Below are 25,045 nucleotides of genomic sequence, written 5' to 3' on the forward strand. Positions count from 1 at the left end.
AATGACAGGGCATCAGCTAAATCTGTAATATATGATGAGCCTCATATAAGATTTGTGTTTCTTAATGCCTGTAGAAAGCATCTTTAACCAGGCTATACAATTCCCTATAATGTGACACTGGTACCCTTTTTAAGACCAGACAAACAGAAATTTATGTACTGAAGCAAAGAAAAAGATTCCTGCTAAAACCCTAGTAGATATAATTGTTAGGGAAAAAGCAAGAAACTTTGAGAGCCAAAAGAAGCATGAGAAATGAAACCAGTCAAACTGACAGCTTTATATTGATCTACAGAAGTTCTCTGTTATTATCTACTAATAAATCCTCCTGTAAGTAAATAAAATGCCTCTCTACTACTGTATCATTTGCAGCCCACCAAGACTGATCCACTGGAGCCAGCCTGCATATATCTGAGCTTCCAGAGGGACAAAAAAAACACAGGAGCATCTAAGAGGGCCAACTGTCTGTAAAAACATTCAGCTGCTACTGTGAGTCATTTAACCGAAAAAGGTGGAAAGACAGGATACACTAAAAGAAAATGCTTCTGTACTCAATTAAATGTTTCTTTAAATTCTAAAAGCAGATTTATTTTTAGTTTTTGATTTGACCAAATGATGTAATTTTGCACTACTGACCACGACTTTTGTAAATTCTACAATTTATCCTACAGTTCCCATGGTTTGTAACACCATCATTACAATCCCATCAGTTTTCCAAACTAAGAACAAGGTAATAGATATAATTCTGAATTTATTTCTAAGGGAATTTATTTTTCTATTTTTCCACAGTAATTTAAAGGAACCTTTTTAATTTCATTAATTTCAGTAAAATATCCATTGTCTTAAAATAGTAAGTTTACCTCTAATAACAAAGCAGAATTTTAAAACATTGATAGAAATAAAAAAGATGTCTTTGTATGAAAATACAGTGGTTGCTCACAAAAAATAATGCATAGTATTATAACAATATGTTCTGTAAGAATTACCCAATTCAATTTCGGATAAGCCAAAAGAGATCACTAAAAAATCAAGCTGCTCAAACAAATAAGTTAGTTTACAAAGCAGCAAGGAAAAAAAACCCCAAAACTTCATCTTTCAGTATACAGGCCTAATTCTGTAGCTGGTTTGCTGTCAACCCCTTGGAGAAGTAGATATACTCCCTTAATTACTGAGATTTTGAAATAAAAAGGCAACTATTTGTACATATTAATTCCCCATTAAAGTAACAGTGACTAAATTCTTCAAAGTTCTTTAGAAATCTCTATTTCCTATTATGTAATTATTTCTGAAAAAAGTAAATTAATGAAATCTAAAAATAAATATTAGAAAGAAGGCATAAGATATGTGACCTAATTGAATTTATGGATACAGCTGCTGCTACATGTCCCATTTACTTCAAGTATTTTTCAAGTAAAATATCTCAAAATAGTTTTCACAGAGATGTTCATAATCAACATATTTGGTTAGTTTGAACCTAACCTAATATTTGAAGGACTATAACAATTATTTCTTTGGTGTGTATTTACAAATGCCAGCATGTCCCCATCCAGGCCCCATTTTTAATTATTTACATTGCATGAATTTGAGTTCTATAAATTCTACAGCCTTACTGATACTTCTCATTAGCTGTTGCATTAAGACATAATATAGGAAATTTATGATCAAAGATGTTCTGAAAGATCTGAAAGCCCCAGCATGTACACATGTTTCATGTTCTATGTATTATAAAACTGAAGGTAGCAAGCACAGCTCACATGCAAAGTGCCCTCTTGTGGTTCCAAGCAGGTAAACTCAAAGAGATTTAAAACAATAAATGTTTCAGTAGTTTCTGACACGTAACCACACTGTTTTAGGAAAGCAGTATTGATTATTATTCAGTCCAGATTTTTTCTGGCAGTAAATACTACTACTTTTCCTGTCTGCACATCCCAACTGGCAAGTGCCAGCTGCCTCTGTAATGGATTGTATCTGAAGCTGACCGCATCTGCGCTACGGCAATGACGCAGCTACTGCATGTAGCTTTGGCTATTAACGAAATGACTGTCCTGCCCCTTCCTGACACAACTCCTTAGTTATCCTGGAAAAAAAATTGGCATTCCTTATTTAAAATTTTACTTTAAATTTTATTTTTCCAATAAAATTAATCCCAGTGAAAGAGAGGTTTGCTGGAGTAACTAGTGACAGGCATTAATCATACATCAGCTCAAGGGTAAATAATGGCCGGAAATACTGGCACATTCAGATATTAATTAGAACTTTAATTCTATTCTCCTATACAGTATTTTTTCTACCTCACTGGAATATGGAACTTTCAGTAGCAAAGGTAAAAGATTTTCCAAGGTAAAGCACAGCCCTGCATTCTCAAGCAAGAGAATTGAGATTGAATCAGCAATCCATAGTTTTCTTTCTTGATCATTCACAAAAAATCCAAAAATTAAAAGGGAGTTTACTCAAAATGAAAGACTAAACAGTACCACACACACACACAAAAGCAAAAAAAAAAAAAAAAAAAAAAAAAACCCCAAAAAAAAAACCCAAAAAAACCCAAAAAACCAAAATCCAAATTTAGGACCACAACAAAAAAAATCCCAAACCCAAACAAAAAAAACAATAAATACCTTTTTGGCCTTGGTTTTTTTTTCATAAGTCTCTGATAATGGTTTTCTTTTTTCCTGAGTGGTGTCTTTGGAGAATAAATATTCAAACTCAGTAGTGTCAAGTATATCAGGTTCTTCCAGTGATTCCCATAATGTTGGCATAGCAGTTTTCCTATAAAGAGAAAGGTAATATAATTTCTAAACATTATGAGAAACAATAATAGATCTAACCATAACAGATTAAAATCCATGGTAGATTTAAACTCAAAGCAATACACAGAGCACTCCTTTCCTATATCTTGCTCCTGTAAGGAGTCAAAAGTTTTCCTATGAGTTTTAGTTTTTAGTTTGAGCTATTTAGTCCATGCATCAGTCATAGTGTACCCTTCTTTGTGCAACAATGGCAGCTTGTGCAAATACATGTCAAGAGATTTCTGCCACTTCAACTAGGATTAGAAGTACTCCAATGTCAGATTTTTTTAAAATTCCCAGTAATCTGTTTAGACCTATAAAAATAAACAATATCAACAAATAGTGAACAAACTTTATTCAAGCATATTTTAAGAGTGTTTGGGGAAATTTGTATAGGACCTGATTTACTTCATGCTATCCACAGATGTTGTATGCTCATATTTATCCTTGTTGTAGTTCTGAGGAACTAGAGTAATTATGTGGCTTATATTTTGGGAGACTAGCCAGTATTCTCCATTCAACCAACTGCCAATTTTAAATGTGGATTATCTTTCCTTCTTTTCTTGCCTTCCAAGACCAGATTTAGTTTTGGATCATATGGGAGCTTGTTTACACAATCCTCTAGTTTTATCTGGATTAGGGGAAAATAATATGTAGTGCTACAAACACTGCACATCAATTCTGAGGGGCCTTGTTTCAAAAATTTCAATGTTTCAGAAAAATATGTGGGACAAAACTTCTGAGTGTTCTTGTCTGTTTATCAGTAGAAGGTGGGACCATGTCTTCCAGCAGATGTCACTAAAAGGCAGTGAAATTATTTGCAATTAAAACCAAGTGAAGAAAACTGCTATAAAATACAAATGGCTGATGTCACTAAACATAGATGTAATATGCGACAAAATGGAATACCTACCAATTCAAAAGGAACTATTTTTTTTTTTTCCAAATTTAGGATTTTTTTTCTACTTAACACTCAACTGTCTACTATCATGAATGTTTAAGGAACTTTTCATTCTTTTCGAATAGCATCTGCTGATGCAATATATTCCACGTCACAGGACATGCTTAGAGTTCCACAGCTTTGCTCTTCCTGATATTTGTTGCTGTCCCTGAACCAGGACAGTTGTGTTAGCAATACTGAAGAATGAAGGATTCTTTCGGGCTCTGCAACAAGAAGTCCTGGATGGCTCCTGATCTGAGCAGCAAACCCTTGAAGAAATTTCCAGTTCTAATACAGACCATGAAAATGCTGGACCATTACACGTGGTGACCAGCAGTTCATCAGAATGCTATGAATTATCCCTTACCTTGCAAAAGCTTGGTGAACCAGCATTGTCTCAGAAAGAAAACTTTTATTTAATTGATTCAATGGGAAGAATAAAGTTTATTTATGGACCAACTATTTATTCACTGCGGAACAATTATGCCAAAGAAATACTGGGAAAGTAAAGCCAAAATGTTCAAGCCTCCTGCTCTAAAATATTTCAATTCTGAAAAACTTTAATTCTTTTTAATTCTAAAAAACTAAGACTATACAACTGACATTTCAGTAATTTCTTTGCTCCTGTCAAATATTTTATATAAAACATGGACATCTTACAATGTTTTATTATACCAGAATAATGGTACTTTCTCATAAAAATAAATTCAGACCTGTAAAGTAAATAAAACTCATATTTAAATCCACTTAATTGCAAATATTTACTTAAAACATGTTTAAATATAATAGAGAAACCTGAAATTAAGATATTATTATAATGTTAAATATTTTAAATAAATACATAATGTATAAAAATAATTATTACAGGATAAACAAACTATAATAAATAATTTCAAAAATATAGTAGTATATTACAATAATATAATAATAATAAGTAATATACTGTGTGTATATATTATATAGCACATATAATATTGTGATGCATTATGGCTGTAAGCCATATATAGTAATATAGTTTAGCTTATTAAAATGTTTAAATTTAGCATCTTGGTAACTGCTGCTAGGCTAATATAATTTTGAACACAGACAATAATAATTTGAACTTTAAGATTCAAATAATAATGTAATTTCGTTACTTGCATTAATACGGGAGCTGAATTAAGGAACAACTCTTCATTAAAATAAAATGGTCTGTGTCACTTAAGCAACCCCCAAAAATAGTTTTTGATCCATCACTCCTAATGAGCTCTATATTATAGTAATAAACACAAGAAGGAAAGTCAGAATCAATCAAATCCAAAAAGAGCAGCTGAGTAACTGTGGCAGTAAGGTATTAATGTTGCTTCAGAAAGTGTGACTGGGAGAACTGCTTTTCTCCTGTCAGCTAAATAAACAGGCAGCATAAACAAGGATTTCAAAAAGCCTGACCAAAAATTGTTTATTTATGCCTGTTCGCCAAATGACCCCTTACAAACGAATTAATAAAACAGTGTATTTTGTATAACTTTGGATTTGATACAACTGAATACACTGCTAGAATACTGTTATAGAACCACAGAATGACCTGGGTTGAAAGAACCTTGAAGATCATCTCATTGCAACCCCTTGCCATGGGCAGGGACAACCTCAACTAGACCTGGCTGCGCAGGGCCCCATCCAGTACGGCCTTGAACACTTGCAGGAAAGAGGCATCTGCAGCTCCTTTTGGAAACCTTTCAATGCCTCACCACTCTCACAGTAAAGAACTTCTTCCTCACCTTTTACCTAAATCTACCTTCTCTATTCCACAGATTTTACTGTTACTGGGAGTTGCCCTAGCTGAGGTGCAGGACCTTGCACTTGGCCTTGTTTGCAGCCCCCCAGTTCAAGCATATCAAGGTCCCTCTGGATGGCATCCCTTCCTCAAACACATCTGGGATTCTATCTCTGCACTAAATCACAGTAAGGTGGATATTCTTTTTAAAATTTTATATCTGTTTTTTTAAAGCTGTAGAGGTCTCCATCAGTACTCAGATTTGTCCATAATGGACACTTCATGCTACAGGTTGCTGAGCTGCATATATTTACACATATGCTTAATTTTTCCTGCTCTGACAGAATTATGCACAGAGGTTAGGTTCCAGTTTAACGGTTTCCAGTTTCTAGAACTGGAATCATAGAGGATGACACAACAGAGTTCTCTGGAGAAAGGATCACGAAGTGACTGGAAAGCAAAAATTAAACTAAATTCTCACCTGACAAAAATTTAAGATTTCAATTCTAACTCAAATGCAGACTTAATTTTAAGAAAAAAAAAATCTTTCTAATCTCTTGGCTACCCTTTTTCATTTTAGTGCTAAATCTGGGAAGCACCCCATCACTATGGTTTATCCACACAGTGCCTGAAATATTGGGGAAAAATGCCCAAATAAAATATGTTTTTATTATGATGCAAAAGGGTTTAATTTATAATACATATAATTTTTAAGTTAAATATAATATTTTAAAACAACTTATTTTTTCAGACTTCTAGAACTGATTCAGGTTTTTTCCCTAGAATTATGTCTCTGCGCTGACCTGTAAGTAGCAACTCTAAGTAAATATATTTACCTGTTATCTTGCAATTGTATTCGTGTCCAGTACAAAGGCTTCATGGGGCGGCCAGGTTCAATGGCAGGTTTTCGAGGACCTTGGTTTGAAGATAAAGTGCTATTAAAAAAGAACCCAGGCCCAGGAGGTGGAGGGGGTGGAGGTAACCCAGATCCAGGCAGTGGAGGAGGAACAGGAGGTCCCAGCCCCGGAAGCGGTGGTGGTGGCGGTGGTGGTGGTGCTTGAAAATTCCTACAGCCTTCAGAAAGTGGAGGTGGCAGCGGTGGACCAGATCCAAACTGAGATGTCAGTGAAGTCGGTCCCATTGGCAAAGGTGGCGGTGGAGGAACTACAGTGGACAGTGAAGAATCAGGAAGGGGAGGAGGTGGTGGTGGTGGTGGAGGAGGCAGCATTTGTTTTGGTTGACAAGACAAGACACTTTCTGATGACTGTACATTGTAATTGTCCTTATTTTCACTTTGGGCAGATATACTATGTGTCAAAGAAGAAATATTAAGCTTTTTGGGTACTATTTGGTTATTTTTCACAGCTCTGTTTTCTTCTTCACTAGGCTTTATAAAAGTCTCTCTGTCAGTCTGTATACATACATTTCGGTATGCCTTTGGTGGGTTATCATCTTCAGTAGAAACACCAATATCCTTTGCTTTTTCATTTCTTCTGTTTAATTTATTATCAAGTTCATTCTTCAGATGTGCAATGGTTTCCTCAAGCTGAGCAGTTGAGACAGCATGTTCTCCACGGATATGGAATACCCTGAGTTCAAACTGAGACTGCAGAGCAACAAGAAAAGAAACCCTTAGTACAAATATTTTTTGAAGTGTTTATTTTGTAGTCTGTTAAAAATCTTCACATTTAAACTACGTTCTTAATCAAAGTGGGAAACACTCCTCTTTCCCAGTTCTAAATTGTTTTATTGCAAGCTATTACATAATTGGATAATTACTAATCTTTAAAGAAATGAAAGCAGGGGGTGTTTCAACAAAATATATTTTGTAAGTGAAAATCCAGAATATAAATTTGGGCAAATTTTAAGTTGTACATTATCTTTAAGCAGACTTACCAGTTTTTAATTGAATGCAATAATTAATGGTATATTATGGAAAAAAGGTACCTTTTTCAAATGTTATTCTATTTAATGACATGGGTTTATTGCTTATTTCATTTCATATAAATGTCATATATACATATATAGAGAGATAACATGTTAGGAAGTAAAAGATAGATTAAACACAATGGAGGTTGAAATTCATTCAAGATAAAACATTAAATGAAGTAATATCTCAATCTATTAAGTGTTATCATCAATAAAATTCACAGAGGTAGACAAAAATTCTTCAAGTTTATCTCTGCTATTAGATTAAAATTTCATTTCTTCCAGATATGTTTTAATCTACAATTCAGGAAAATAAACATTAGAACCAAGAGAATCAAGAGGATTTCACTGGATAACTAAGTAAGTAAGGAAAAAACCCCACTTTTCTTACGATATGTCAGAAAGATACAAAACATTTGGCACAGAAATAGTTCCTTTAAAAATCCAATACAATCAAATACTGCTATTCCAGGTAATTAGGTCCCTACAAATTATTTTCTATTATGCCATGATACTATCAGGCAGCTGGCTGATATTACCATGACTCTTTGCAAGGCAATGACTCCTGAAAAAGAGTTTTTCATGGTTCTTTCAGGATCCCTCTACAAAAGGGAAGCCAACCTTTTAACAGAAACAGTTAATGAGCTGTGATTTTCCCAAATTCCTACAGGCACAGGAATTTACACTTAAAATTCCCATGCACTGCTTGTCAGAAGTGGCAACATAGCACTCCCTACTTACCATTCCAACTTGAGTATTAGGGCAGAGCTACCAGTTTACAGCATTAAGTTATGTGCATCCATGTCATATATGTGTAGCTCAACGTGGCAAATATAATGTAATAGTTGTTGTTTTATACTGTAAAATGAAGCTTGACTAGATATGCAAACAAGACCCTCATACTTACAGGAGTATGAACAGCTTGGATTCTAATCAATTTCATTGGATAAAATCCAAAGTAAACAATCTGAACACACTGGGTATAAAATGCTCCTTTACATTGGCAAGTGTAAAGGTGGGGAATCAAGTTTGAAGTCTTACAGAGAGAATGAAACAGATTTGTATTGGAAACAACTAAATTTCTGTTAGTTTTATAGATGACTCAGAACAAATATGTATAACAATACATTTACTTAGCTTTTTTCCTTTTCCTACTATTACTCTATTGGCACTCCTGTTTATTATTAGTTCAATTCAACTATCACAAGATTTTCTGCCATTTGAATTGCTCCAAAGAAATTGCCTTTCTTTTTAAACTTGGCATACTGATCCATAAATGAGGTAATGAGGTAAGTTTGCCTTAAGGAATTTAACTGGGTTTTTTTTATCGTAGTACTTTGCTCCTATTGGACATCAAAAACTCCCTCCCAGAACAATTTACTTTGAATGTTAAAGATTTTCCCAGCAGTAAATCTGAAGCCACCTTAAAAACACACTGTAAAAGAAACACAGTATCTAACAAAACTATTTATTACATTTAAATGCGCATAAAAGCAACTGTGTTAGTATTATAAGCCTTTCCAAATACAGATCTCCAGTTTTAATTTACAATATAAAATTGATAATTTAAAGTCAAAATTATATTTGTGGTGAAAGAATTAAAAGCAAGAAAAAGCATACAACTTGCACATTTTCAGAATTATTTTCCATAACTTGAAAAAACCCTATAAACAAGAATTAAAGCTAAATTTACTAAGCATTAGTAATTATGAAAAAATAAGTAATATTTCTATTTAGTAATAAACCAATTTAATTTTAATTACTTTTCATCTCAAAGTTAGTCTTGTTCACCAAAGTAAGATTACCTTATCTATACCTATGATAATACTTTCAACAAGTGTCAAGAATATGAATATTAATATGTACTATTTATATATGTATATACATATATACACACACATATATATATATGTATGCATAAATAATACATACATATTCTTAATAAAGGTTTGCTTCCTGGAAAATACTTCTTAAAACGAGAAAAAATGCTCTAAAGTCATATGATAAATCAAATGGATAGCAAACATCATCAAAATGTAGTAGCTTAGCCACAACTATTTTAGGCAAGAGGAAATGGAACAAATATTTCAGCAGGAAACGAGATATTTGATGGAGGGAAGGTATGGGAGGAAGGCTGGAGGAGCAGAAGATACTAGAAGGCAGCTGAAACTAAAGATTAGAAAGCCCCCCTATACATGAATGAACATAATTTATTTCTGAAGAAGGGTAGAGGATTTTGAAACCTATTAAAGAAAATTTCTGTAAAAATTGCTGTATAAAATGAAAGCAACACACTACAAAGAACAATGTGGGAGATGTTCATCAGCAAGCTTTAGATATATTTATTTTCATTTGAAAACTGCATTTGCCACTTTGCTGGCTGGTATAGAAGCCTAGTTGCTTGCTTCCCAGCAGCACTCATTTAAGAAATCTGGATTGTATAGCTACATTCAATACCAAATGAACTACTGCAAGGAACATATTTCTATTCCCCTGACCACTTCATTTTCTTGCAGCAATAATCTGCTTTTTCAGAGAGTATCAAATTAAGCCCTGAAGCCTTGGTCTGTTGAGGTTCTCTGACTTTCCATTGTATCAGTAACTCTTGCCAGTCAGCCATTGACATAGTACTCCCTCTCCTGTACACACACACATAGAATTGGTTCAGCTGCCTAAATTTCCATGACAGTAGACACATATTTTTTCCAGGTTACTTCTACAAATACCATACTCGAAGCATGAAAGTTTCAATAAAGCCTTACTACTATTTTTTCTTCATACTGCTAGCTTAAAAGAAAAAGCCCTAATGTGCTTTTTTTTAAAAATCAGATTTCAATCATCAATTTGAAAGTACCTCTTGAGTATCTTAAGCCTAACCCATACAGCAATGTGCTACTGCAAAAAGTTGCTTTGTTTTGGTACAATCTTTCTTGCATTAATTGTCAATATTAAATAGGCAAAGAATATTATGCTACTAAGCTAAAGTACACTGTTAAAATTCAGAATTCACAGTAATTTTATCAGACAAGGAAACAGTCTGAAAATACATGCTGCAATTCAAGAAAGAGGGCTGCAGTGTACATACAGAAGGGACTGATCAGTGGTATGGCAATTCTAAGGGAAAAGGATCTGTGAAGGACAGCACATCACAGACTGATTGAGTCAACCCTGTGTTAGGATAAAAAGAATTGTCATATGCAACAAAAAGTAATCCTTGTGCTTCAGTACTAAAAGCTGTGTGTTTTTTCAGTTTAAGAGAAATTATGTCCCTGTGTTCATGACCACTGCTATTGAAATTTGGGGCAGCTCATTTGGTCTTAATTTTCTAGGTTAAATCAACAATGCCTTTTGTCTCCACCTCACCCTTACTGCATAATACTCCCCTTGTTTCTTTAGTTTCTTTCTGTTTCCACTACTGAAAAATACTTTCAGTGAACCCTTAAATTTCCTTTGCAAGATGTGATTCAGCTTGAGTATTGTCAAATGCCCTTTTCTATTCTGAATTCTAAAACTAGCCTTCCTGGCTAATGTACCTCTTCTTCCTTTCTTCCATGGCTCTCTGCTTCCACCCACTACCCATTTTAAAGAGGTTGAATAAACAGGCAGTTCTGTCTATGCTTCTTGACAAAATCTCTTTCGCTTCCAAATCTGCTCTTGCTTGGAATGCAGGCTTTTTTGCATCTCTGATTCTGGCTAAAGAAGGCTCTTGCCTATTTTGCTTTTCAAGCCTCACAAGTGCAGTTGTACTTACAAATCCGTTTCTTTAATTCTTTGAGATTTGTCTGGTATCTGCCACTGAAATGGAGAGGATCCATTTTCCTTGGGTAAAACCAATTCACCAAGCAAGTGACCCCAGCTGACTCTCAGATCCCTTGAACACAGATATTTATATTTAAGCTTAGAAGGCCTGTGTCACCCTCTTGCTAAAAAATTACTTCTGTTAATGGGTAAAACAAAAGCCATCCCTAAAAAAATAAAGACCGCTCTTTACTAAAATACAGGTAAGAGGATTATGTAAATATTCAAAAATACTAATACAATGTAACCTGGAAAACAAGAGGAGTGCTTTCTAGTGTCTTCCTGTTTTCTCCCTTTACACCCATCCCTCTGGTGTATGTCTCCAGTGACCTCCTGTTGGCACCTGCTAAGTGACTTGACACAACATAGAGAAAAAAGGCAAATTATATTTTCTGACAATGCCAGCAACTCAGCCATGGTCCCATGCAAATCAGGAAATGATGAAGCATATGCTCAAGGAAGAAAAATTCCAAATATTGAATTCATGTACAATACTGTCATTAACCATTACAGTATCAGATAATAAATCATAAATTAATCATAAAAGCAAAAGACTAAATCCTCTCATTCATGTAATCAACAGGTTGTCCAAATGTCTTTGAAATGATAATGTGGATTGACATGGACAAATAATACCAATGGGACAGCTTTTCTCTGTGCTCTGATATGTGACAGAAAGATTACAGCCTCATTTCATATGGTCAGTATAGTCAATTACAGTCAATTAAATGCAATCATCTGAAGTATATTTGCTGTTGTTTCACTGCTTTATATAATGTCATTTTATATGAACAAAAACTTTTAACCATGACACAGAATTGCTCTAATGTGAAAAGCTGTAGAACAATTTGTATGTAGGAACACAAAGAAAGTATAAATTCAAAAAACAGTTGCTAACTTATTAGACCAGACTTATTTGCACCATAAATGTTTAAAAATCCTGAGAATTTTAACAGTAAAACATAAAAAAATGCTCTCTAAAACACTGTTCAGAGCAAGCAATATGCAGAACTTTTGCTTTGATACTAGCAAGTTCATGCTCACTGTCAATGCCTAGTATTTTTTCACTAGCATTTACAATGTAATTCTACTCTGAAAAGCGACTGTGTAAAAATGACACATATTTAATGAACAAAGCTGTTCTAGGTAGATCAGAGACAGACCTCTTCTTTAACTGAGAAACACACACTTTTGCAAGTTTTTACTCTAATCAGAGTGGAAAAATAACATATTAGGGAGAAAGTGAGCTCAATTTTATTCCCTTCTCTGACTTTTATACAGTGATTGTTACATCTAATTAGTTACTTACGCCAAGCCATGAAAATAAAAAAAAGTGGGAACAAAGAAGACACAAAGTATCCATGGATATAGTTAGGAGATGTGGATATTTTCTAGAGAGGAGGATATTAGAAAAGGAAAAATAAATTTAAAAAAAAAAAAAAAAGGAAAAAAAAAAGACAAGAATTACTGAGTTGCCAATTAAAAGCTTTTTTAACATACTTTACAGCTTTTTTTTCTTAATAGTATTTTGGCCATCAAAGTAGTGTGCACAGAAAAGAGAGGAAAAGCAAATTTTTCAGAGGGAGCCTCTAACTTGGTTTTGTTCATTCTAAGTAATTTAATCTTCAGTTTTTGGAAGAGTTCACACTTTTTTATTCTTCTATTGTGTTTACAAAAGAAAAGAAGCTCTTTTTTGTTGAATCTGTGTCCTTGAAAAAACATACATTTGTTTTAAATTTTAACAACAATCAGAGATTTAGCAAAGGATTTCTCCACAGGGGAAAAAAAGTTAAACCCATGCCAGTTTACATAAAAATCTAAATTCCTCTCTAACAAATACCTCAACAAACATAACAGTTACATATGGTATCTCATCACTGTCAAGGGCACACAGTAAGAACTGCTCCTGCACCTCACAATAAAAAAGTAATGACTGAATACTCTCAAACAATCCCAGATCTCTAAATATTAATGTAGCCAATGCATACAGAGTCCAATTCTCTTTCCAATTTAAAAATAATAAATACATAGCTTTATAGAGGAAACACAGCAAAAGTAGTTGGGACAACAAACAAACAGAACCCCCGGCTATTTCCTACTCATTGTCCTTATAGATCCACTAGACTCAATATGTACAAATAAACTGGCCAAAGGCTGACAGTAGGACACAGTGGGAACAGGAATTGAATCAGCACATGGAATGATCCTTGGGTGTCTAGACAGGGCCAGGAGCTGAATCTGATGATCCTCATGGGTCCCTACAACCCAGCATATTCTATGACTCTGGGATTCTGATTCTTTCTCACTAGTGGTAAGTTTCCAGTGACCTCCTAAGTATAAGGTAACTAACACACTTCCATTTTTATCACTCTCCACAGAGTATGAACAGCCATGCAAAGCAGATCTATGACACAAGGACACTCTAGATATTTTCTGACCAGGACTACATATTTTAAGAGACTATTCTGTACAGATACAAACTGCCCCTTTCATTATGGGCTGCAGAAAGTCCTATATTCTTTTAAGCTCCAGCATCTTCTCTTGCTGCTCTCTGTAGACCTTTCATTATCTCTTAATGTTCTGTGCTCTTTTCCATGCTTTTCACAGAGTGATCTCCAGGTTGCCGTAAAGTTTGTGCTGCTCATCCTTATTACCTTGTGTCTGCTCTGTAAATGTTTCTGTCAAGTAACATTGATCTAGGTATTGCTTCCTGCACATATACACATTCTTCCCTCAGTCCTTTCATGGTTAAGAACCACCATCTAACAATTTAAGATTACACAAATTAAATCACTTGGAGAGCTTTGTTGTACAACACATAGCTCATAACAGCTCATCTCCAGTTCTTTTTCTACAGCTGTCCTACATACATATCACTTTACTCAGAACCCAATTTAAAAGGGTAAATAAGTTCTCCATAATTTCTAATGAAATAATCAGATAGAACCCTTGATGTGCCCCTGAAATTTCTTGGTAACCTTTCAAGATCCTGCAAACATTATGGATCCAAATATATGGAAAAATATCTTTAATGATGTTCATTGTATTCCACAACACACTCCATATTTAAGGACCCTATTATGTCAATTTCACCACCCGGTAAGTGATGTACTCTACTATGGAATCTCTGTGCCTACAGAGAAATCTCACTGGAATCTGAATTCTTCTTGTTTTATATCAAACAGAAAATTGTTACTATCTTGGATTCACTAACTTCTTACAACAGGCATGTTTGCTAAACAACGTCATTTCTTGAGACAAATGATAAAAAACTCTAAAAAACTAGATGAAATAATACTTACACAGTCAACTGTTAACAACATATGCTTAAAGGGGTAGACTTCACGTTATTAATAAATAAATATTAACAATAGATAATTTAACATCTTATGTAGATTTTAAATGTTCAGTAGCTAACCTATAAAATTCCCACCAATACTAATCAACTGACAAAAACCACTTCAAGCCTGCATCTGTCTCAGGCAGCAGTGACTTCCCAGACAATGGAATACCACACCCACTAAAATTTGCCAAAAAAAGTAGCAGCTACCTGTCATGCCATTGAAAAGCTAACAATCCTTATAGAAAGTGACTACGTGTTGATTCTTCCCAAATGCAAGATAGCTTACGTTAGGAAAAATAAATTCTACATAATATGTAAAAAATGGGTACCTAGCTAAATTGAGACCAACCTATAAATTTCTAGGAAAACTTAATTTTTTTGGAGAATTTAATTGCAAAATCTCGAAATATTGTTAAACTCTGCTAAACATTTAAATTCTGCAGAATGGAATGAGATGACTCAGCATGCAACACGCCAATAAATGTAAATTATATATTGCATGCAACTTCTCTGAGATTAAGCTAATCAAAGTATGAAACCACACCATAAGCTAAAAATTAATTTCAAACTTTTGTTGAACTAGGACCACGACCAGTTAACATGCAAAATCCAAACATACCTTTCCTGTCACAAATTTTGTAGTTACTACCTTATTCTGCTTCTCATTTGCAGCTGCTACCGTAGTCTTAGGACAGCCTCAGTTACTATATGTGTATAGATACAAAAATACTAATACCTATTCTCTGTGGTTCTCGGTGTTCAGAAGATATATACAGCAAGGAAAAAATACCCTGAACATTGCTAATAAAATACTTTAAAATACAATATGTAGAAATATAGACTGATAATTAAAATCCCATATGAATTGTTTTGATGATAATTTACTTGAGATAAGTTACAGTATTTCTCAATTGCCAGGGAAATTACATGATGATGTGGCAGATTTTACATCTGGCATGTAAAATGTGAAAACAATGCAAAAAAATGGCTGAAAACAAGTTGAAGATGAAGTTTCAGTGACAAAAACTACAGAGGCAGTATGGATCCAATAAGAAAACTGATTGTAGTAGAGAGCAAGCTGTCTCTGATCTTGGGAGAATGTTTTTGGACACCTAACAGCTTTTTTATTACTGTGGCTGATTAAAATGAAAAGCCCTACTACTAAAATGTTCTTTTTGATGAGGTTTTTTGCCATGAACTATAGACCTTGCAGTCCAGTGGGATACAAATCCTTTGATCCTGTGCAGTCACATAAATTCAAAGTCGTAAACCAACATTGAATTTGATTTTATTAGTGTGGCTGATGTTGCCAGAATTGTAATGCAAACTTGTTTTTCTTCGCTTTTCTTCCTTTTCTTTCAGGAAGGGTATGGAAAGGAGAGTTTACTGTCAACACTGCTTCACCATATAAAGAACTAATTTCTTGGGCAACCAGGATACAAGATCAGCCATTATAACAAAGCTTCGTAACTAGATAGGAAAGCAAAGATATATATTGCTAAGTTGCAACAAATTATTTGAATTCAGCAAAAGCTGAAGCAAAAAGCGTTATTAGTAAAGCACATGGAAAACAACAACCAAAGATAAAGTTACATATCTATAGAAAGAAAATGAGAAGCAATGAATACTGCTCAACAGGAATTATTCAGCCAAATAGTGCCATGAGAATAAAAAAAAAGTAACTCTACACTTTTACAAACTAACAATTTTCATTCTTCATAATGAACATAACTGTTGTCTAAAAGTTTTGAGTATTTTTAGAGATGATTAGCCTCTCCATCAAAATAGCTTTCTCATGTGCAATCAAAACAACAAAAAAAGATTCTACATGGATAAAGAGAAGTAGAACATCAATTATGGAAATTACTCTGTATTTGTGCAAAAGACACACCTACTTTAAACTAATATATACTGCATGCTAATTATGCATCACCACACTACTCTAGACATTCCCATTATAGAATTCGAAGAAAATATTGCAGACGAAAAAGTCTCAGAAATAACAGCCTTGGTCCCTCTCAAAAGGGAGCAATCAGAACAATCTTAATTTTATCCCTTCCCATCAATGCTTCCATGTTGTGCAGCTATGCAGAAACTTTCTCTTCAACAGAACAAATACTTCATTCAGTGAACATGGTGGGAGATATTCCTGACAAAAGTTAAAAACTCAATAATGAAAAACCAGCAAGCTTTTAAGACTTCTGCATTGCGTGCACTAAAGTTGAAAGACATGTAAGAACAAAGTGTGGACCTTCAGAAAGAGAAACAACACCAGTATAGTAAAGGCATGACAATGATGACCTGGCAAAACAGATTCTATACTTGCTCAAACTGCGAAATTCCTGCATGATGAGTCACGGGTCATTTTAGGCAGTTTTCCTCAAGCAGTCACCAATGACACACCTTCTTTTACAAAAAACTATCTTGAGATTCTGGGACTCAACGTATAATTGCCAAGTAAGTTAAAAATGAACTGTGACTGAACATTTATGTGAATGTAAGCATCCCAATAAATCTGTTAAACCTTAGGTTAACCTACGAATAATGAGATTACATGCCTATCCAATACATATTGCAAAGTTCAGTTTATACTTAAAACATCCTAAAGTTAAAACTTATGACAGTAGAAAAAACAGTAATGAAATGACTTATATTCAGATCAAATCTTGACTAATAAAGCGAGGGAGGGTATTGCTTACTGACCAACAAAAATAAAATCAAACACTGAATGGACTGTATTCATTCCAGGACACATATTCTGGACAATACTGCCCACATATAAGTAAAATTTGTATTGCGATGCCCAGACCCAAGTCTTTACAATCTGTCTCTTACTGTTTTCTGTCCTAATTTCCAGGCTACCTCTTTTGCCCTTCATCTTGCCAGTGGAATGCCTCCAGTACAGTGTATGTTATAAGGACTGCCAGTCCTTGTAGCTCTACTCACTATTTTTTACCTGAAATTGTACCTTTCACATCTCCATACATATGTCCAGCTCTTGTCTGCTTTGCTTTCCAGGGGGTTTTCTTTCATTGCCTAACCATCAATAAGGGGGTCAGGAGACAGACTTCCATTTTGAAAGCATCTGAAGGGTGATCCCCACCTAATCAAGAGTAACTTGTGATGGAGAAGGAAGACTTGCACGCCAGATGATGAACAAGAAGTCTCAAAAGTTTATTGAATAGGCACACACATTTATAGCAGTGTTAATAAGGCTAATGCATATTGCAAAAATTGAGCTCATCATTGGTTAGTCATTTATCAGTCAACTACGTCTACGTTTACATTCTTGTGTTTACTTTTTTATGGTTTCTTCTATCGTTCCTTCATTCTTGCTAGCTAACGAACCTCTCCCACAACCTCAAGTTTTGGCAAGGGCACAGTGACCTTGCCGCTTTTATCCTCGTCTCCTTCTTGCTTCTAGCATGATCCTTGTTAGCTAGCTAACTGTCTACAAAATCGTCTACATTTCCCCTGTTTGTATCTCGGGCAGATTAATCTGGCTGTGGCCCTTATCCAGGAGCCAGCTTGTTACAAAGCTCTCAACATAACTTGTGTCAATCATAAATCAGTGGAACTTGGTTTTGACCCAGTGTTATTTTATAACAACTTTGGTGGCTTTGTGGAAATGACAATTGAAAGTTTGTTCAACACCAGAGGATGCAATCAGTGATCACTAGATTTGCAAAGTCAAAAGCTGCTAAAATCAGGTCTTTACTGAACATGAGAAAAAAAAGTTTTATTTTAAAAATTTTAACCTCCAATTTCAGACAGAAATTTTCCCTTACCAACAAAATGCTCATCCTTGACAAATTTGTTCCTGTTCCTGTTAAAATCAGGAATATTAGAGCCAGAATTTTTCAACAAGAGAATATTGCACATTTAATTCAGGAAAAAATGCCTTACAACTACTAGATGTAAAGAAATATCTGGTGTAGTAAATTCCAAAGTGCAGATAAATTTGGCAAGAAAGCGTCGAGTACATGTTTTCAAAATTAAAATGGTAACTTTAATACTACTTAATTTTAAACGGCTTTTATAATTGCATGATGACACTTCATTTAATTTCTCTTGTATACAATTGTTTCCTATGTTACAGAGATATCCAAAATCTGTGAAAATAAAATGTCCTCTTGTTCAAAGTGTGTGCTCTACTTTATTCTCCTGAGTACATAACATGTTTATTCAAGGCAAGGTGATAGGATAAATTTACTTTCATAAACTATGAAAAATGCAGCAGGTTATAAGGAACATAAGAGTTTTATTTTAGCCGTAACTAAGCAGAATTTCTTGTAATGTGTCTAAATTTGAGTAGGAACTCAGTCTTGCTGAAGTTCAAATGCAATAAATTGTCCTGCTCCATGCACATTTTAACTACATAGTACCATGTCCATGTGCTGAAATAAAGAGATTTTCACTGTTTTCAGTCTAGCGAATATGGTCTGTGGTAATTTCTTAAATAAACAGGAGAATCCTTGGATCAACATGTGGAATTAGCAGCATTCTGCAGCTGACATGAAGTTTAAACAATCCAAGTCTCACAGCGAAATTGCATTGAAAGTAACAGAATGGCAATATGGCAAGTGGCCATATTGGAATAAAACCCACAACACAATGAAAGAAGAATCTTCCAGGATATTCAAACTAACTGATAAGAAAATATTAGCGATGTATACATATTGTTAAAGGGAATTAAGGATAAAAAGCATACATTACATCAAAAATATGACAAATGGAGGAGAAGAATGGGAAAATTTTGTTTACTGTAAGTATCGGAGAACAGCAGGGATGCTTAAAATGTCATCAAGAATTTTATCATAGAGTATGATTTGAATATAGAAATTGTAATGTGCAAATTTTTAAAATAATAACTAACTTGGGAATATCTGCACACAACATGAAGAATCATTCCAAGCTTCATTTCAGAATCAAGATGAAATTGTCAAGTGGTTCCAAAGAGATTAAGTGCTGCTTGCTGTAGAAAGTTACTGTTTTATTGCTCCTGTCCTTTGTTCCCTTCTCCGCCACTTTACCTTCTCTAGCAATGGCTATGCACATTTTTCAGTATAGGAAGATTTTTTTTCCTGCTGTGATTTTACTATTTTAGGAAATGCAAACTTTAAAGATAATGTTGCTGCCATTGTCTGGCAGCCTTAGGAGTTCTGAAATCAGTATTTTAATACAATTTCATAAGAGTTTAGTCTCTTTTTTCTCATAACTTTTGTGCTTTTTTCAGTCTTTACATTTTTTTTCCTTTCTTGAATTACAAAGTGGCTCTGCAGTGAACAGGGAGAATTCCTCCAAGAGGATGAAGTAACCAAGAAGAAGATTCATAAAGGCACACAGTACACACACAGTGGTGCAACCATACATTTAGCAGCTGAAAGACTGAAGCATTTCAAGTTAGGCAAGATTAGTATCAATAATTAACCACAAGCTGAGAGACCTTCATCAGTTCACCACATGGAAATGCTGAAAAGCCTGAACAGCTCATTAGGAAAGACTGACTAGTAAACCCTTTGTGACCTTGGCTGCTCCTTTGAGCTGCAGCTCCACAAGAGAGAGATGCATACATGATACAGATTTTCTTCTGTATGTTCATGCTGGGTACAAAAATAAAACAGAGAACACTCAAAGTAACCAGCCACCTTATGGATGCATTTCATCTTGTAAAAGTTAAAACAAGAATCTCATCCTGAAGCAAGACATTATTACTAAAAGTCAGCATATATCCACATATATTAAAATGTTTTGGATGTTATAAGTACTGTGGCATATTAAAGCTTTCAACACTATTCATCATTGGACCCATATCCTAACATCAGATTTCAAAACATAGTGACTTTTGGCAAACCATGATACTTTTATCCCATGCAAGAATTCACATATGCACAAACAAAACTGACGGGAAATAAATTCTTTTTCTCAAGAAAGGAATAATAAAAATCCTTAAGAGCACCCAGGTCAGATTTATTTCAGTTTAATCTGCTCAGAAGTATTCCAATTTGTTGTAAAAGTCTACCTATAGAAAAAGCAGATTTAGGCAAATTGAAATAGTATAAAATGTTTTGATTTCATGTTAAAACATCCAATTTGTGATATATGCTCTGAAGCTGAAATGAAATTTTACTTTTACATCTAAGTAAAAGACATTTTAAATTGCCAAAATAAAATTGAGATCACCCATTTCTATAAAGAGGAATTTTGATAAGCATTCTGGCATACAAGAGCTTTCAACACTATTCACCATTGCCTCCCATAGCTGAATTAAAAATTCCAAAATGTTGCAGAGAGAAGCAGCACTTTTTGTTACACTCATGCCATAATTAAAGAGCAATGGAAGCATTCATAAATGGAAGCATATTGACCACAAGGGAAAACAAATGGGAAGGTGAAAAGACAAAGAGACAAGAAAGAACTTAGGAAGCATTAGACATGAAAAAACAGATTTGTAAAAGAATGAAATGGTCATAATAGAGCTAGAGTTGTATTACTTAATAAAACCTTAATGATTTTATGCCTTTGTGGTCTCACTACAAAATAAAAATAAATTATCTTTAAATTATCAGATAATTTTGGCTAGTGCTATGACTTTTCTTTTCACATTCCTTTTTCTTCCACATTTTTCAATGTTTTCTGGGGCACTTTGAGGCACTGGTCTTTAACCTCAATTTAAGATATGAAATAGTTTTCAAAGTTAAGGAAGTTCTTCTGTGAAAAGGAAATTACTTTCTACCCACTTCTAAATTTCAGCTCTTGGAACCTTGACAAAAAAAGCAAAAATGCAAACATTACCAGGGAGGCCACAAAGGTCACTATGAACACCTCATGATGCATTCTTCCCTAAATGAGGCCAGCTTGCTCTTTCGTAATGTCACGGGCAGCTTTATACCAACTGCATTACCATTCACTGCTTCGTAAGTTTCAGTAATATGTTCATAACTGTGATAGATGCAACTATAGAGGTATTTCTTTCTACAATTTGCCACGAGATATTTTAAGAGCTGTAAAAACAGAATTTTGTTACATGATATTTACTGAATAATTTATAAGCTAGCTATAGTTAATTTTTTATCAAAAATTTACCTATTAATATTTCTTACACTATATTATATGACATGCATTATGTAATACTATTCTGTAACAGAAATACCTGAATATACTAATATTCCCAGTTTGGAAATATATGAAAGATCTAGTGAGCTGGTGGAAGCCTAACAACCTGTGTTGGAGAAAAACACCCATGCAGAGGGTTACAGGACAGCTAAGGACTTTCCTTCCATCTTCAACAAGCAGCCTTAAACTCCCACATAACTAAAGATGAAGGGAAATTTGGTAGGTTTGTTCTAAAGGGAACACAAAGACATTAGGGAAAAACTTGAATTGTTACTCATTTTATCAATTTAACTTACGGGGGAAAAAAGCACGGTGCACCCTTATGCAGATATGTGTTGGGTTAAATATTAAGCACTGCAGACAGTATATTTCCTTCAAGTAAATCCCTTCCTTTCAGAAGTCAGGAGTCCATTTACATTATTTTGATTTATGTTGTTGTAATTTACTTAGTTGGTTATTAGATACTCAAGATTTGGTTCTGCTGGACAAACACTATGAAGCTGTTGACAGCTACGACTTATCCATTGAGCAACTTCAATTTTAGTTTCATAATGTGCAAGACAATTTCTGACCTAAAACTAAAACGGACAAACAAACAGTGGGCAGGATGTCACCACAATCAGTTTAGAAGGAAGTATGAAACGTGCACGTTTTTTGGGAACTTTTTCTGAAAGACTCAGCTGACATCTAGTGGCAAGAGCAGGGAAAGCAAAGCACTTAACAATACAGAACAGAAATCGTTCCATGTCTTTAAACCATATTATTCAGTATTAAGCGAAAAATTGAAGAAATCCTTTGAATGCAGCAACATCATTACCCTTTTTAGACATTACTTTCATGTGGATGATTCAGCTGAATTATATACATTAATTAACCCTTCAAGAGTTATGTGTTATGCAGATTGTTACACAATAAGAGGTGCAGATTCATAAGTAATTGACTTGGTGTAATGCATGTTGTAATCTCAATAAGTATACATACTGCATGAAAAAAACTGATTTCAAGTGACATCAAAAAAAGGAACAAAGCTTCAAGTTTTGGTGATAATATAAATATGACAAAATAAAATACAGTATAGTCATATACTCTCCCTACCCAGTGATTGTTGTGCACCTTTCAAGACTGCTACATTCACTGCAACTTCAGTCTCATAGATTCAGCACCAATCCCCAGAAACTAGTGGTATGGGTAATGCCCTGGCTGCACTCTGGGTATTCTGTATAAAGTTTATAGGAAATTAACACAGTGATAACAAATATTGAAGAATTAAAGACTGGAATTCCTGTTCACATACTCAAGGGAAAAGAAAAAAAAAAAACCCTACAAAAAAAACCAGAACAAAAGTACAGGGCACTTTCTAATGCTAAAGAATAAACGTATCACCCACTAATAAGCCACTATATACAGGTTTCAAGGGACAGAATCTAGATAATGTTGCTTACTTTCACGCTCAGAGGACAATTCAATAATATTTAGAGAACTTTCCCATACATATACCTCCCATAACGTCTTAACATTTTTCTAGACCTTTTAGGAATAACAAAGACTAAGGGTCTCACTCCTAACCTGTTGCAGAGAAAGTATGATAATCAAACCTTCTTCATAAACACCACATAAGGGATCTGGATCCATTTGCAAAAGAGCTGCTTAAAAGAAATTCCTGTCTGTAGGTTTCTTCAGTGCATAGCACAAAATCAGATTTAACCCAAGAATTTCCCATAGTTGGGATATCTACCATCATATTTTTCTGTTATACCATTAAAGAATTTACCATTTAAACATTTACCATTAAAACATGACACCATTTTACTCCCTCATTATATGTTCCCACTGAAATTTTATAACGTAAATTTCAATACATTGCATTATACAATGTGATCTGCCTAATGACACAGATAATGTATCAGTGTACTGGTTTATCAGAATTCCCATGTTAGTAAAACTGTTTATTTTCCATTCTATTTGCTTTAATGATGACAAAGGAAAAACTGAATGTAATTGATGACCTGTACACTAACGACTTAGCATATGAACATTTATTAGAACACAGTGCAGGTATACTTAAGAATATATCATAACTGGTGAGAAAAGGAAGATGCTGTTAATTTTAACTAGGGGTGACCAACAAATTCAGTTATACTGCCATTTAAGTTCCTGCTTATATGATAGAAAGAAGATTACTTTCTTGTAATATTTCACTTTACTTACCACAGCCAAGGGAAAGCGAGTTCTAATACTAAACTGTGTTATTTCTGATTTTGATAACTAGTTGGTCAAGTTTACAGTTTAAAAGAGGAGACATCAATACAGAGTGCTCAGTACTAGAATTCAGAAAGTCTCACACATGCTTAACTTCCTGTTAAAATTACAGAAAACTGCTTCTACAGAAGTATGTTTCACTGAGAAAGAGTAAGTAGTTAAACATCAGCGCCAAAACACAAAAGTACTGCACTGCTGTGTTTGTGGGAAGAATTTAACAGAACAACAATAAGGAGAACTACAAAGAGGAAACAAATAAAACTGCTTTCAGAGATCATTTATGAGTACAGGTATAGACTTTAACCAAATTAATTTTAGCTGAGCTGGCAGTCAACTGAAAACAACTTCTAGAAAGAAAGAATTAAATTCTTAACATTTACTAGGAAGTGCATGTTTGCATCACTTAAATCTGTAAAATGCACTAGACAGGGAAATAAATAATTACAAAACTATACCTTTAATGTTTCAATTTCTTCTTTGTGTTCCCTCTTTAAATGCAGAATGGCAGCTTGGTACTCTGTAGAAATAAAAAAAGTACATTCCCTTAGAGTCAGAAAACAATATGCCATCTTCAGCATAGAATATTTCATACAACACCACTGGGCCCAGAATGCAGGTGTAGGCTCTCTAATAAATGACCTTTTGCAGTGGTAATGGAAAAGAAAATCTGAACACAATAATTAGCATTTTTTTCTAAGACCACATGATCAGATTTTCCATGGTGTTTCTGAGAGAAGAGGATAAAGCAGAGGTCTTCCATGCTGAGAAGGGAAAATGGGGGAAAAGATAGGACAGACTGAAATAACAAAAGGAAACTATAGTTTTGCTTAATTTTGCAAACAAACGTAGAACTGATAGGATATTATGATACGCACATGCATGCATACACACACCCTCACCTGAATTCTAAAACAACATGCATCAAGTACAGTAATTTAAATGGACAAACATACAATCACTATACACAGTCAAACTGGATAAAATAGCAATCACAAATACAAATTAAGACCTCAGAAGGTACCAAACAGCAAGATACAAAGAATTGTTTCTCTTAATTTTATCATATGAAGAATAATTACAGAGTTTAAGTACAGAATACTGTGAATGAGATACAGGATAGC

The 25,045-nt window shown here is 34.2% G+C and overlaps 1 protein-coding gene across 1 annotated transcript in view; it reads right to left on the bottom strand.

Moving 5' to 3' along the window:
- FMN1 (formin 1) overlaps window positions 1-25,045 on the bottom strand; it is a 125,396-nt gene that overhangs the window by 79,003 nt on the left and 21,348 nt on the right. Inside the window, exons 3-5 of the mRNA XM_041459992.1 lie at window positions 24,380-24,441; window positions 6,316-7,085; window positions 2,616-2,766 (exon numbers count right to left, since the gene is read on the bottom strand). Of these exons, the coding sequence (XP_041315926.1) occupies window positions 2,616-2,766; window positions 6,316-7,085; window positions 24,380-24,441 (983 nt within the window). The remainder of the gene's footprint in view (window positions 1-2,615; window positions 2,767-6,315; window positions 7,086-24,379; window positions 24,442-25,045) is intronic.

This window comes from Pyrgilauda ruficollis, unplaced genomic scaffold, assembly GCF_017590135.1.
Source record: "Pyrgilauda ruficollis isolate IOZ18807 unplaced genomic scaffold, ASM1759013v1 scaffold14, whole genome shotgun sequence".
NCBI lineage: Eukaryota > Metazoa > Chordata > Aves > Passeriformes > Passeridae > Pyrgilauda > Pyrgilauda ruficollis.